Here is a 15,654-nt window from a genome sequence, read left to right as displayed (position 1 = left end):
GTAAAGTATATAAGAAGGCCCCTCGATTCTCCCGCTATCTTGTGTTTTTCTCCCCGCTATTATTGACATGTGACGTCACACAATTATTGCCGGGGTGAAATGTAACTAAATTCTATTGCAGTGTGAGCGAACGGAATTTCAGTTTAAAATGTTTCAGTAAGGCCAACAAACACACTAAAAATACGACTAACCGTCCACACATTCGTATGTGCTATAGAACGGTGCAAGCTCTCGCGAGCAGCATGTTTTTTTCACTAGCCAGTGTGATGTACACAGCGATATCTGAATGCACATACGTACACACTCGAACGAACTTGATAAGCGCACAGAGGTACAATAGAATTTATTATACAGTCCAACAATATCTTACAACAGCGTGATACGCGTGACACGAGACGTGTTTTTTTTTCTTCTTGAGTTCGTTACGTGGAGTCCCAACAGTTTTCTATTTACCCAACGGCTATGCCGTTTCGGAGTCCCGTTCCAGAAGCATCGCTACAGTCAAGTTCGCTGTGCGTCAGTCCAAACAGGAAGGACTCGTCAAAGCGAAACTTTCGCTGTTGGTTTCGATCGGTTTCGTTCGTGGGAGTCGGGGGCATCATTCATAATGGCCACGACAGCGCAAGGTCTGCGCCCACCGGTCAACACAGCCGTTCCGTACGTAAAAGTAGTCTCGTGAGGTTAACTGCTTACAAGCTCGCGCAACTCTTGTAAAGCGAGGGTGGCTTAGAAAATAGTTTGCCAACGTCAGACTGCCTAGGTATTTGTCTAACCTTTCTTTCCCGCTACCTGCTTCCCCCGTACTTCATTTCACAAGCTGTTTGTAGCACGTTGAACGCTACGAAGCGGGCAGCGCGATGCCCTTGCGCAGCTGAATATAGCGCTCTCGCTGTGCGTTCCGTTCCTTGATTCCATCACTAAATTACGCATTGTTGTGCATATTGACGCAATGTCAGACCCACCGGGAGTCCTTAGTGCAGTATTTTTAATGTCCTTTGGCTTCATTTTAAAATGCAAATTGTGTTTCCTTTCCGCCTAGGGAGAAAGTGCCGCGCTAGGTACTTTTTTTCCTATGATGGCAGTAAAACAAGAAATTTCATACTATCGCTGAAGAGAATGAAACAACCGACATTAAGGACTCCTGGTGGGTTTTAAATTACGCAAACACGCACAAAATGCATAATGTAGTGACGAAATCAAGGAACACAACCTGCAATTAGAGCACTAAATTGCGCTGCGCAAGGACGCAGCCGCAGCACGCACGTTGAAAGCTACGAAGCGGGCAGCGGGATTCCCTCTCAATGTACGCTCTGTTCCTTTATTCCATAACTAAATTACGCATTGTTGTGCATATTGATGCAATGTGAGACCCACCGGGATTCCTTAGTGCAGTATTTTTAATAATGTTCTTTGGCTTTATTTTAAAATGAAAATTGTGTTTCCTTTCCGCCTAGGGAAAAAGTGCCGCGCTAGTTACTTTTTTTCCCTATGCGGGCAGTAAAACAACAAATTTCATACTGAAGATGAAGAGCTTGAAACAACCGAGATTAAGGACTCCTGGTGGGTTTTAAATTACGCAAACACGCACGAAATGCATAATGTAGGGGTGAAATCAAGGAACAAAATGTGCAATTAGATCACTACATGGAGCTGCACAGCCGTAGCACGCTTCGTCGCTTTCACGGTGCTGCAAGCAGCTTGTGAGGTGAAGTATAAGAAATGCTCTTAACACGTTGTCAAAGCTCTAGGATACTGGCACTGCGGAAAATAAAGACCAGAAAATGCGGGGTGGCAACGGCAAAGGCGGAGAATGAAGTTGGCGGGTAATTTGAACGAAACAGCTTACGTACGGCAAAAATTGACGTTTAGTAGAAAGATGCGTCTGAATTTAATAATTATAGCTAACGACGAGGAAATTGTAAAACATAGACACCTTTCATGCGAGAGTAAAGTATCACGTTACCACAACGATTGAACGGGCCGCTTTTCTGGACTATGGGGTAATCATAGCTAAACATGCCTTTTCACTAGTTCTTTTTTTTTTTCGAGTTCGGGCTACTAGACCTCAATACCGCACTAGAAGACGTCAAACGAAACAGAACACACGCCTTTATACAAGCTATCTTTTTTTTTAAACAGCATTTTCTGTTAACAAAGAAGTCACCCCGAACTGGTTAAGTAAGAAAGATGAAACTTAAACCTGCTTTTCAGAAATTGCAGATCCATTCGTATAAAAAGCAAGGCCCCACGGTTAATCTAAAGCGTTTCGGGTCGGTATCTCTTAATTCGAAAATGCTACTGCAGTGAATACACTAGCCAACCGAACATACTATAGCATAAATATTCCAAAAAATGGGCTTTAAAAACAACCCTACCAGACAAATCACTCTGCCAAGTTCTAGCAGGGTGGCCAGTAGTGTGATCAGTATTAATGGGAAGATCAGTACGAGTGACCACTAGGGTGGACCGTATCACGGATTTCAAACGAGAAAAGCAGTCTGATAAAGGCAATTGTATTTATCTCAGCCACTATGTACTCCCACCAACTATCAAAAGCCGAGAGCCCACATAATACAAAGTGCAAAGTATAAACAGTGATAACATACATATAAGCATTCTCCACAGCAGGAAACGCCAGAAACATTCGCTTCGACTTAAAAAAAAAGGACTGATCTATCCTTGAACTGGTTCGTCATCAAGGGCGACAAAAGTGAACAAGTTCCAGCCGTCACATCAACTCACTCGGCTCCAGAATCGTGATTGAGCACAGGCTGTGGTAAGGGGCACACCAGAACGAGCACAGGACATCTGTATATCAAGCTGCATGGGGAGGCAAGCTTGGCCAAGATGCATAAGAAAAGGGGTGGTTGCGTTTTATAATTTTTTTGTGCGTTTTTCATTACGACAAGACTTTGCTTGAGTCGAGAGGGCGGTGTGACACATCGGAGGAGGATCTATGTACAGAGAGCTGGTATATGCGGGGGGTTAGGCCTACTCTAACTCTCGTACGCTTTGGAAGGTTTATGGTACAGCCTACACGGCGAAGCAACGCGCCATGCAACGTACGATGCCCGCGTAAGAGCAAGAGTCAGCCAATGAGATTGGCTGTTTTTACCATATTTCCGTCGTCTTTACCACGCTAAATCCTCATTATAACGAAATCTCTTTATCCGAAATATGGCTTTATTCGAAGCTTTCCATGGTCCCCACAGCAGAGCTTTGAGAGCAAGTGATTTCCGCTTTAACAAAGTATCGCTTATAACGAAGCCATCTCTGCGTTCCGAGGAATTCGTTATAACGAAGGTTTGCTATATACTACTCATTCAGGAAGGAGGTACGGCGTTTTGATATATGTATAAGGGTACACCATTGTATACAACGGAGACGTAGATAATCTCACTCTTCTGTCCTTGGAGTTCACTAAATCACTAGTTGCATCGCTTCGTCGGAGAAATGTTCACTCGAGCTCAACAAGAATGCCTGAAGGGTCTCTTCGCACAAGTTTAAGCAGAATAGTGGACTGTTAAGGTTCGCAGTTCGCACACCATCTGTGTGCGGAACGGCAACAGACGTCAACAGCTCCCCGTCGTCTTTTACGCGACAATTATATGACACTTCAAGCTCTTGGTTCACTCTTCACAACGGTGGCCCGTTAAGCAAGGAAACGCCGCCTCGAAAATGGTAAGAGCATTTCTAGCAAGAAGTCATAATTTCCAGCTTTATTTCTGACTAGATTTATAGATTCTAGTTGGAATCGACAGCTTCCAACTAGAGAAATTTTTATTCTAGCTAGAGACGATTATTTTCATCTTGTAGGATTTCTTTTCTTCCCGCTGGACTGAACAATGCTAGCTGGAAGTAATAGCTGCCAGCAGGAAGAAAATCTCAATCCAGCTAGAAAGGAGCTAGAAACTTAATTTCTAGCTAGAAAGTCTGCCTATTTCTAGGTAGCTAGAAGAATATCGGGCTCAATGATCCAGCTAGAAAAAAAAATATTTTCAGCTGGGCGGCTAGCCGTGATGAGCTGGCTTTAGCAAAAACACCGACAAAACGAGCCTGGGTAAACAGCTTGTTACGGCTTGTTGCTATCTTGCTACGGCTGTAAGCGAGAGTGAGCGGCATATTTGCAGAACCAGCTCAAAAACGAGCGGCGCTGGCAAGCAGGCACGCGCAAACGACGCTGAACTGTTCTTGCTAAGACGTCATACCTACTCTATACTCTACAAATCAACTGGCTCTTTTATGCTGCGTAACTCGGATGACACGTTCTTTTCCTTCTTACCAGCGCTTGCGTGGTGTACTTTATGGACCGGTGTCATTCATATTGTTGTGTGAAAAAAAAAAGAAGGAAACCTCAAGGATACAACTGCGGAAAAGAGCACGAATTGATAGGCGGTAGAAAAATGGGCTGTTTCTTTGAAGAGGAGTTGGAGAAAGACATTACAGAGAACCCGAGAAGACGCTGTTCGCGAGAATTAAACGGATAATGGAGTAGCGTGTAAGGCCGTTAGAAGCCGTCGTGCCGAGCACATAATGGCGGCGGTAGTTGTCAAGTTGCGGCACGGCTTTCATTTCAGCGTGTTCGAACACGTGCGAGGTATACAGACGGCTAGCAGACGACGTACAAACAACGCCGAGGCGATAAAGCTACATGAAAGGGATGTCCGACACCATGGTTCAACTTTCCCGCGCTTTTACCCCGTTCGCACGGCGTTATTTTTCTTCTTTTACATATTGTCTACCGCTTTCAGAAGCGGTGTGCGGCAGACGATAGCTCTAGCCACTGCGCCGTGGTTCTGGTAACAAGATCGTCTGCACGCTGCTGCATTCTCTCCGTGACCTCGGCGTACCTCTGTGGCGTGTTTTGACGTGCTATTCGCCGAAAGCCGCCCGTTCTTTTGTTTCATAGGACGCGAGCGGGCACAACAGACATGCTTTTGTCCCACGCCGTGTGCGTGTGTGCAGAGAAAGATCGAATTTCGGCGCGACGGTTGAAGCATCGCAGAGCTGTGAAACGAGAGAGTCAGTTTCAGCGGACGCCAGCTTTCAAGTTTACAAAGCTGCTGGCGCATAATTTTGTGTTTGTCTTCTGTTTGTGAAAGACGAGTTGACCCAGTCGACGAGGGCGCTCGAGTAGGAGCCGTTAGCAGAATTTAGCCGCCACGAACACGTTCGCTGCTTGAGGGAACAAAGTGACTTTATTGTGCGTAGTTTGTTGACACGTGTTCACACGGTTTGCTTTTAGTTAGCCCGCATGAGGACACCGTTGGTGGGGCGAAATAAACAAAGTAATCATTCCGAAAACATTCTGCATCACGTGGAAAGATTTTTTGAAGCCACTGCTTGGCTTGTCTTGGCCTGGCTTGTCTTGGCTCCGGATATCATTTCGCTCACTTTAGCACTGATTACTTTTGAATTGTACTCACATGTTTGAGCTGTCCGTTGTACCTTAGCTACTTAGTGTAACAACCTAAATGATATGATGTTTGTAATTTCAGTGGATGTGAGCCCTTATAGCGAAGGCTTTGTGTTTAGGCCATTTCAACCAGTTTTTTTAACGACTACCTTAAACCAAGTCGTTTTAGAACGAGCCAGAGAACTGTTTGTGAGCGAGTATAGTAAGAGCGCCAGGTAAAGTTACGAGCCAAACGAGACGAATGAAAGAAGCCTATAAAAATAGAACGCACTACAGTCTCAAATACAGCTCTCGCAAGCGACATCTCGTAAAAGTTAAACGTGTAGTTGGTGTAGTCGTCGCAAAGAAGAGAACAGTTTTAATACTGTGGGGGATAGAAGTAGTGAACATTTTCTGTAAACGTCGCTGAGAGCGCAATGTTGATGGTGACACCAACTGCTGAAACGATTCCGTGAACGGGTTTGCGCCCGACACTCACAAAGCTCGCTGTCGTCATCCCGGCGGGGATATAAATCTCTAACGTTAGCACAACAATAAACAAACTTTATAATACTTTCAACCACCAACGTGGGTCGTAAAAGAGCCTCGGTATATATTGCGCGTTTTTCGCGCTACATCACAGCCTTTAGAACAGCAAACGAGCAACGAGCACTTTAAACACAGTGTAAATCCATTGCAAACCTAGTGTAAACCTAGTGCCACTCGGAATGGGGAGCGTCAGGTCATGCGCACAAAAATATATCCTGTTGTAAGCAGCAGATGACTGCTTTTTCTACGCTTGCAAACCAAAAAGGTGATTGCTGAGGTGCTCTTGGACAACAAACACTACTTAATTTGAGAGTTTCTTCTACATTTTGATGTTATTATTGTACAGACAATGAATAACGCGCTATTTGTAAGTGCGGAGTATATTTACTTTATTCCAATTTCTCACGTGTCATGGACATTGGCATTTCATATAATTATCCAATGAAGCACACAGACATAACGGTAACGTCCTCTTTATATTTTTCCATTAGTCTTAAAATTTGCAAAACGACTAACTATATAAAGCTAACCCGACTAGGAGGTTTGTAGTCAGTAACACCCGAGGCGTTCGAACGATCCCATAAATGAGCTAAAACAATATCGAACATGGTAGGCAAACCATGCGTTTGAACTCGCGTAAAGTTAACGACACCAGTTCAAGCGAAAAGTGTGTTTAACGGCGTCAAGCCTTCGTTCAGGCATTATTCGAGATAATGTCAAAATATCTGTCGGACAAAATAAGATGAGACGGTGTTTTTTAAACAATGACTTCCAGCAATTAAAAAAAGAAAAAAAAATCGACGGTTCTGCTACAATTCTGGCTTTAGAGGTTCCGAAAAAGCGCAGTTTTAATTATGTGCTTTCTTTAGTTACTTAAGCCATTTCGTCTTATTGTGCTCTAGCAAGCCATTTTTGGCTGCATGTGGTATGGTACCTATAGAGCGTACAAAAAGCGTTATAACGAAAAACTGTCGTAGTCCTGTATGAAACTACTTTGCCTTGTCAAACAGTACGGTTTATTGTGTGGAGTATTATAAAAAACAACAAGCCCACAATGGTATCGAGTTGGCTGTTGACTCGAGTTCGAGTTCGAACTCTGAGTTCGAGTTCGAACTCGAGTCAACTCGAGTTCGAGTTGACTCGAACAATAAAAAACATTTTCATTCAAAAGTGGGTGAAAAAAAGATACAAGAAGAGCAAGACTTCAACCTCTCATCGCTTTACAAGATAAACAAACCACAGCGCCGAATATGATGTAAGTTATCTTAACAGGGGTGAGTATATGTGTTTCTTTATCATCGCCCTCTCCTTTTTGTTTTAGAGTCATCCATCTGGCTTGACAGCTTCTCCCAGGCCGTCCACATTAGGTTCAATTTTTAGTGCAACGCTCGTTCAAAAATTTGTAATAGACAGACAGTAAGTAACAATAATAAAAAAGACCATACTTCGATCTATGAAACAAATGGCACAGATATGTCATGACTATCGTGTTCTTTCTCTCGGCTCAAGGACACGGCACTTAAAGTTCTAGGAGGGGCACTTGCTTTAAGTCCTCTTTCCCTAAAGCGGCAACTAAGTGCATTTTGTGACGACCGATTAAGTTCTGGGGCGGTATTCCCGTGTTTTGTCCCTTTTGTGTCCCTTTCAAAACTGTCCCTTTTGAGCGAGCCCTGATTGGCTACAAGCGTACACCCGGATGTGACGCCATGCAAGCACGGCGAAGCTATGAGCCGTGGCTACTCGGAGCAGACGATTTGGAGCAGACGATTTTTCGTCGCCTTATTGTTGATTCGCTCGCGGAACAATAAACACATAAAATATACTCTGATACGGTTTTAGTTCTTTAAAATGCGTTTGCAAGAACAGTTACGGTATTTGAATTAAAGGCCCACTGCTTAACCGGAAGTACGTCACGATGAAAGGGACGCAAAAGGGACGTTTTTAAAAGGGACAGTTACGAGAATACCGCCCCTGGACAATAATACGCCCAGCCAACGGAGCTGGCGAGAGTATCGATTAAATGAAAAGGGCACTGCGATTAAGAAGGAGCCGAGATAAGAAGCGATAAGCCATTCGCCTCCTTATGAGGCAGAAGTCGGACACGACAGCGTCGCACACGTCTGACAGAACCTTCGGGGCTGTATTTCCCCAACGAGATATAAAAAAAAAAACGCTTCGGCATCTTCTCATCGAAAATCAGCCGAGACGAGTCACTTCCTAACTGTAAGTCACGGAGCAAGAATATATAGGAGGCGAAACGGCCCATCGCGATAAGCGCGGGCGAACGACCAGATAACGTCCCAACGAAAACCAAGGCGGGCTGCAAAGCTTCGTCGCTGCGACGCTGAAGGAGAGGGTAGCGGCACCTGACGGAAGAAATGATAGCGGCCGCACTTCTTTCCGTGGCTGTGCAGTGCAATGCCGAAAGCGGCAGCACCGCAGTTTCTTCACTCGCGGCAGATTATCTGGCAGCGTTAGGAAGTCTCGCTTCCCCTCCTATATTGTTCTTGCTACGTGCTGTAAGTCGATAAGTCGATCTGAAGCAATGGTTAAGAGCTGTTAGAGGAGCTGCCCAACGGCGCGGTCTGCTATTATCGTGGCGTTCGTCGGTAAGTTTAGCATTTATCTTATCAATTGCTTAATATTACGTGAGCGTGTGCACGAATTCACGAAAAGTCCCTCAGCTCAATTTTTTTGCGTGATAACGCTGGTCGCGACCTGAGAAGTTTCTGCACAACATGTATTCGGTTCTAGAAGAGGCAACGCGAGATCCTGCCGAAAGACCTAAAGTCAATCAGTGGGAGACCTGAAAGTGGGAACTTGAGAACCATGCAAATTTAAAGAGCAGATATGGAATCTTACAACGCCGATGATGCTGAATGGCAATGACCAGAGCTAATTACGCGGATACAGTTGGAATAAAAACGTATTTCTCCCAAGCCTCGAACAGAGAGGCGGTTGATCGCCGGGGAGGCAATGGCGAAATTGGCCGAATGTTCTCTGTTTCTCGACTGTACTCTTCGAGATCTTACCTTACACTTGAGTAAATCCCCGACATTTTGATGCCGCGTGCCCTTATTTTCCCACTAGACAGCTAAGAAGTGCCCCTACAGTGGCATTGGCGGAGTCCAACATCGGCCAAACTCGGAGCCTATTTAGGGCTCATCTAAAAGATCAGCCCCCTGTGCTACGCGCTTTACGAGTGAGGAAAGCGAAGTGAGGGCTCGTTCCCAAACGGACATTCGGGGAGGGAAAGTCTTGGAAGGGATTTTGATGTTTTACGGAGCTCAGAACTGTTTCCCTCGCTGCTACGTAGGCCTACGTCTTGGGTAAGACTGCAGCCGTTCATGGATGCCATAACCAGGTCGGTCGTGGCCAAGTGGTAAATCTAGATAGCGCACTGTCCCTTCGTCACCTAACGAAGCTAGCGGTCACTACACCTTTTTATAACTCATGTGTTTGAAGTAGCCAGCTCAGTTTTTAGTTGGAGCTAACTTCTCCAATAAATTAATATTTCTCTTTTTCTACTCCGTGCTTGGAGACCAGAGTGGTAGTCCAGAATTAGTGGCGACACAAAGGTGTAGTCAAGAAAAAAAAGCAGTCCCGCTATCTCCATATAAGACCGCCCCATCGGTGCTACTACCATGCTGTATAAAATGGTAAAATCGTCTGCTACAATTTTAATGACCTTAGAATTCGTAGTAGTTTCGTAACAGCTTTAGATTTTGCTGGTTTTTTTATCAGGTCATCTCCTTATGCGACAGTGACACCAATGCTACTGACATGCTGCATTCAATGGAACACAGTCGTCTGCTACGATTTAAATGACCTTCGAATTCAAGGTCGTTTGGTAGGAGAACTGAATTTTGCTGGTTGTTTTATCGGGTCTTAGTTAAGCTGTGGTCAGCTAAATTGTGCGAGCCAACGGGAATGGTTCTACTCGCCACGTGAGGTGTTCACTACCGACCATTACACTGGTTACACCTCATAACTGAAGCCATGAGGCATCCTAGGACCAGCACACAATAGAAATAAGCGAAAACCCCATTTTTATATCTTGTTGGGATCTTGACGTTGAAAACAACGCAGGGCATGCTGTTGCCGTTAACACAACGCTCGTTCCGACCACCAATAGAGAGAAAAATAAACGTTTAATGAAAACGAGCAAATTTGGTGCAAGATGGCAATAAAATGAAGATAAGGCATCTCTACTTTCCCGTGACGGCTTATTGTGTAAACCTTTTCATCCCTTAATGTACTTTTTTAACATCCTGACATTTTGTGCGCCGTTTCGCGCATGCGCAGTTAGAAAGTCCTGTCGACTGCGCCAATAATAGCGCCGTTAGCCCAGTTCGCTGATAACACGGCTGCTCTCAGGACAAAGACGTTGGAGAGGTTTGTAGACTATATAAGTGCTTGTACACTGACGTTTTTCTCCCCCTTTGGGTGTTGGCCACCTATAGTTGCACAATTTCGTAATGTTTGTTGTCCTGCCCAATGATCGCAACTTAAAGTCAACATGAAGTTGTTACACTCCCTCGGCTAAGGGCTTTTGCGCGCCTTTTGCCTGGGGCTGAGTGGGTGAAAGCAGGAGTGTGAGCTGGGCTTCACCACGAGTCTCGCCACAGTGGAGAGGAAGAGTAACTGCGCATGCGCGGAATGTACCAGATCGTTCGGCGCACGCCCAGTCGCTGCTTCTCTCTCCTAAGCTTACAAGTGGGGCTCAAAGATACTGAGCTGAAACGTGCTAGTAGCACTCTGCTTATCTTAGGCTGGTACGGCTCATCCGAACAATGGGTCGCCTCTGCGCATGCGCAAATAATTTAGATGAAGGTTCGCGCATGCGCACTGGTTGTAATTCAGTACTCAGAAATTCTTCTGTGCCGAGAGCCACAACGGAACAACTGTAGCAACAAGGAGCGGAAATGGGTTGGACAACTTTTTGTGCGGTCAGGTATCGCAAAGAGCATGCCTTAGGGCAAGATAGCGTGAGTTCAGGAATATTTATGCGGTCGGCCGAGCACTTGTCAAGACCTTGTCAAAACTATAGGGTCTACTGCGCTCGATGTCGTTGCTGGGATAACAGAACTCGCTGATTATGTAAGGCCGGGTTCAGACTGTTGCCGCAACTGTTTACTAACTTTAAAAAATGACGTCATTTCACGTCTCAGTCAACTGAACTGTGTGACACGTCGTTTTTTTACGTCCATCGATCACGATATCCATGGCTTTTGCGTCGGTAGTCTGAACACAGCCTAAGGTTTACGGTACGGATTTTGTTTTCGGCAAGAAACGCTGCGCAGGTCTAGTTTGCTTAGGCGGAATGCGAACTCGGCGGTATATTTTCGACGAAGCGCTCACTTGTGCTCTCATTTAGCAGCCAACAAAAACGGAACTCGGTATAACAAAACCACGTAGACCGCCAGGTTCTCGCCATCCAGACTTCCGGTTCTTCGCTCCTGTGTGCAGAGTACGCGTTGTTCGTGTTCCGGGGGCTCCCCTTCCAGCTCAGGGCCTCGTCGCCTTGACTACGGGGCCTCCCCTGCGCGTGGACTCGTGCGCCTTCTTGACGATGGCCAGCTTGGAGTTGTGGTCGTGCGCCGGCAGGTCGACGTATGGCGGGTCTCGAGTGCCGTGGATCATGAGCGTCCACTCCTTGAGGAAGCCCCGGGCCTCGCCGTCTTGTCCGGACGAGGACGTGTCCTTGTTGCCGCGGTCGATGTGGGCCTCCAGGGTCCACCGTCCCCTCGGGTTCTCACCCCAGGTGTGGGTGGTCATGAAGGGCCACTTGGTGAAGCCGTCGTGCCGGTCGTCGTCGTTGGGACGCCGGCTGAGGATCATGGACCTGTCGGTGAGAGAGGCGCGCGCGTCATGGTCAGCGACACTGTGACCGAAAACGTGAGGGGAAGCGTTTAGCACTTGTGATAGTAAGGCCGGGACAGACTGTCGCAACTGTCGTAATATCTTTAAATAACGACGTCATTTCACGTCTCAGCCAACCGAACTGCGTGAAACCCCGTTTTTTTTGCGTCCACAGCACACGATATGGCTTTTGCGTCGGTAGTCTGTACATAGCCTAACGCGGCTGTCACACCTTCACTTTCAACGCTCGGCAGCCACTTACTTTTCGAGTGCACGTCATAGTCTGCTCTGTTACGCAGACGGTTCCGTTTCAATTCAACAGACTAAGTTTACCGTCCCTTCCTAAAGAAAGTTGAGCGAAGCGCGAAAGCTTTTTCGCATCAAACCTGCGTCAGAAGTGCGTCAAAAACTTCGCTAAAAGTGCGTCAAAACCTTCGCTGAAAGTGCGTCAAAAACTTCGCTAAAAGTGCGTCACACCTTCGCTGAAAGTTTGTCAAAAAACTTCGCTAAAAATGCGTCAAAAACTTCACTGAAAGTGCGTCAAAAACTTCGCTGAAAGTGCGTCAAAAACTTCGCTAAAAGTGCGTCAAAACCTTCGCTGAAAGTGCGTCCAATCGATCGTCAAACACCCAAAGACCCAAATCGCAAACGAAGAACGAACCCATGTGCGACGATTTTCGCCCTCGAAGTAAAGACATCTACGAACGATTTAAATGTATACCGATAAGTGGTTTATGAGATAAAGGTATACTATTGTACTCCTTCTTCGTGATCGATGCGTGTATTGTCTTATATCGAACCGTTCCTTTTAAACGATTTTCCAGTACCGTTTTGAAACCGTTTTGAACCAATGGAAGCCCGCTTTCACGCACGCGCCGTGTGTTCAGAGATCTTATCAGAGTTTTTCGAAATACACTTGTTTTTCGGGAGGGCGCCATCGGTCCCACTAATAAAGCTTTCGCTTTAGAAAGTTACCACTAATTAGCACAGGAAGGTACCACATGTGTCCGGGACAGGAATCGTTGTTTTCAACGTTATTTGAATGAAGCGAAACTCAATGCATTATGGGTCTCTTTTGTACCTTTAGCAGAAACCGCTTAGGACCAGCCAGACTGGCGGAGTGAGCGAGAATGACGAGGCAGCTGAAAGGCACCCTAGACGAGCGAAACTGGCAGTGCAACAGAAGCATTATACAATTGTGGTACATGGGCGATCGTAATTAGGATTGAGCCGACGGTAATTGAGCTTTTTGATGATGGATCGCAAAACGAGGAGTAAGGCATGATGTACAAAGTTACTTGCACGCTACTGATTTACGTGAGAATTGAGTCTCACGGTTAGCTGCTGGGAACATTTCTTTAGTGCGAGCGAGGTTTGAAAAGTTTTCCATGGGCAGATTCAACAGCGATTGAAATGGCCTTTGCCACACTTGTATCAAGGGCGTTGAAGAAACTTAGCATCTGGTCACTGCGCGGCTGTTATTAAGGGAATAAGTTAACAACTCTACTGACACCTGCCTTGTCCGAAGCCACGTTTACAAAGTGCGATAGAAGCTCACAGACGGATCTGTCCCAAAGCTGGTGACGAACGAGATAACTCACTACCACAGCGAATCTAGGATGAGTATTCACCTTGCAGTGCTAGCGTATCGCGTCGTGTGGAGAGGCTATAAGGATTCGACGTCAAGGCCATGGCGTAGACCTGTCACTTAGTCAACTTCCTTCTCCACCACCTCGCCTGCAGGCGCACATCTACGTAAAGCAAATGTGTAGTAACGTTTGAGAGAAAACACCATAGTACCACTCTGAAGTAATTTTTCACCTAACTCCCCCTTTCTCCATCGAGTACTGAGGGAGAGCACTGTTCAATCCGTACCCTAACGTCCAGCTTCGGCTGGTAAAGAGAGCCCAAGAAAGCCGAGTTGCCTCAACTCTCTACGAAGAAGTTTGTTCCTCCTCCTTAATTCTCCTTGCCCGAGTTTAAAACGCACCGACGTAAAACTGTGCCTAGATTTCTGCCCACCCACCTCTGGCACAGCCGTGAGGGAGCTGAAATAATTCACCCCTTCGTTTAACGACGGCGATGGTTGAACGCGAAGCTTTCTCGTGAAGGATTCCTCTGTTCACAGCTCTGCTTTAAAAAAACGAAAACCTAAAGCAGGCTTCACCTGTGGAGGAGTATATTTGAGGCAGAGTACGCTTTACAGGTGGATGTTGGCTTTTCTGCACTAGCTTTTGAGGTGGACTGCAGACGCCACCAGTGAGATATTGAAAGCTTCGCTTTAAGCTTCGACCGTGTCGGAATGGCGAATTGGATAGACGTTGGCACCATAAATCTAGGGACCCGGGTTCGACTCCGACCACAGGAATAGTATTTTTTTCCTTCACTTCATTCACGATCGTCATCATTGTCCGAGAGAGTTGACTTTCCGGCAGTGGGTTTTGAGGTGGACTACAGACGCCATCAGTAAGACGTAGAAAGCTTCGCTTTAAAAGTAGTACGCGTACCCCGATAAGGTTCGGGACCTCTGCGATGCGGCTTCTGGGAGGAGCACTTACCGCGTTCCAGACGGGGAGACCATGAAGAGCTTGACGTCCCCGCGACGCGTGGCATTGAGCGTGATCACAGACTGGACGTGTTCCACGTAGTTCACCTCCGTGTCCATGCCGGCGCACGAGTCCGTGTCCAAATGGATCTTCAAGCTTTCGTTGGCACGGAATTCACTGCGAACGAGGGAACAGCAGAGGGAGCAAGCAATTCGCTGCGTCAGTTCTCCGGATCGAAGAATGCTCGAGTGAGCACCAAGGAGACACTATCGCACGCCATCTACCATTGTACATTAACCAGTACTTTTTGTGTAATGCGGTAGCTCTTATTCCACGAAATGATAGATACTTTTTGTTGTTTCGTGGGAACGTGTCTCTCAGTCTCTCAATCGGAATGTTTCAGTACGGAGTACGAACCGTGTTAGTGTGTAAACTGGCACCCCATCCGCAGACGGGCTTTTAAGGGTTCGTGCGTTCTTCAGTTACAAACATGTGCAGTCATGGACAAATGAAATACTAACACGAAAATATGAACTAGAACACACAAATATCGCGATTTCTATTAAATGTAGGTCAAATTGACGCGTGGCTTTATTACAGTGTAACGGCGAAATTTGGCCAAATATACTGCCGCTACGGTAGCATGATTTTTTTTTGTGTGTGAAGCAATAACTTTATTTAAACATAAATATATACGTTATGCCAAATGTTACACATGGTTCAGGAGCAGCTGTGACAGCGGAGGTGTCGGTTACATGTTTTGAGTGGTAAGATGACAACAAACGTAAATCCAGGAGAAGAAAAAAAAAACAAAGGCAAAGAGAAACGAAACAAAAAAGAAGGACAGTGAGAACAGAAACACAGGCTATACAAAAACAAGGGCTGAAGGAATTGTGTGCGTCCTATTAGCTGGCGCTAATCTCTCTTGTACCTCAAAGGAGGGGCTGGTCAACGCAGATGCGCTGGCCCGTTAAACGGTCCAATCACCTTTTTTATTTTATTGATGGCTTAGACGTTTCCCTGCCTGCGCCTTTCCTCATTTGTTTTGTAGCGCTTCAGCGCATGGCTGCCTCTGGCGAGCTTCCTTCGCAGTTCCAGGTCACAGTCAGATGTTCGCAGTGAAGAAGCCGAGACGTCAAAAGAGGTTTAAGGTTAGCTGGTTTGCTTTAGTAGTAACATTGATGACATTTAGCACATACGAACTTGAAACAATACACTTTTTACATAAATGAGAAAGACAGTCAAAGATTAAGAGTTAAGTAACGGGACATGGCTAACTGATCGCGGTCTCCCGGCGAAAAG

General features: G+C 46.0%; 1 protein-coding gene across 1 annotated transcript in view; it reads right to left on the bottom strand.

Moving 5' to 3' along the window:
• Window positions 1–328: 328 nt before the first annotated feature.
• Window positions 329–15,654, bottom strand: part of Amon (prohormone processing protease amontillado) — a 227,402-nt gene continuing 212,076 nt past the window's right edge. Inside the window, exons 12-13 of the mRNA XM_077674113.1 lie at window positions 14,365–14,529; window positions 329–11,789 (exon numbers count right to left, since the gene is read on the bottom strand). Of these exons, the coding sequence (XP_077530239.1) occupies window positions 11,453–11,789; window positions 14,365–14,529 (502 nt within the window). The 3' untranslated portion in view covers window positions 329–11,452. The remainder of the gene's footprint in view (window positions 11,790–14,364; window positions 14,530–15,654) is intronic.

The sequence above is a fragment of the Haemaphysalis longicornis genome, unplaced genomic scaffold (genome assembly GCF_048455015.1).
Source record: "Haemaphysalis longicornis isolate Haplotype H1 unplaced genomic scaffold, Haemaphysalis longicornis Haplotype H1 scaffold_6, whole genome shotgun sequence".
NCBI lineage: Eukaryota > Metazoa > Arthropoda > Arachnida > Ixodida > Ixodidae > Haemaphysalis > Haemaphysalis longicornis.
The sequence above is the reverse complement of the archived record's forward strand: the minus strand, read 5'-3'. Positions and strand labels throughout refer to the sequence as shown.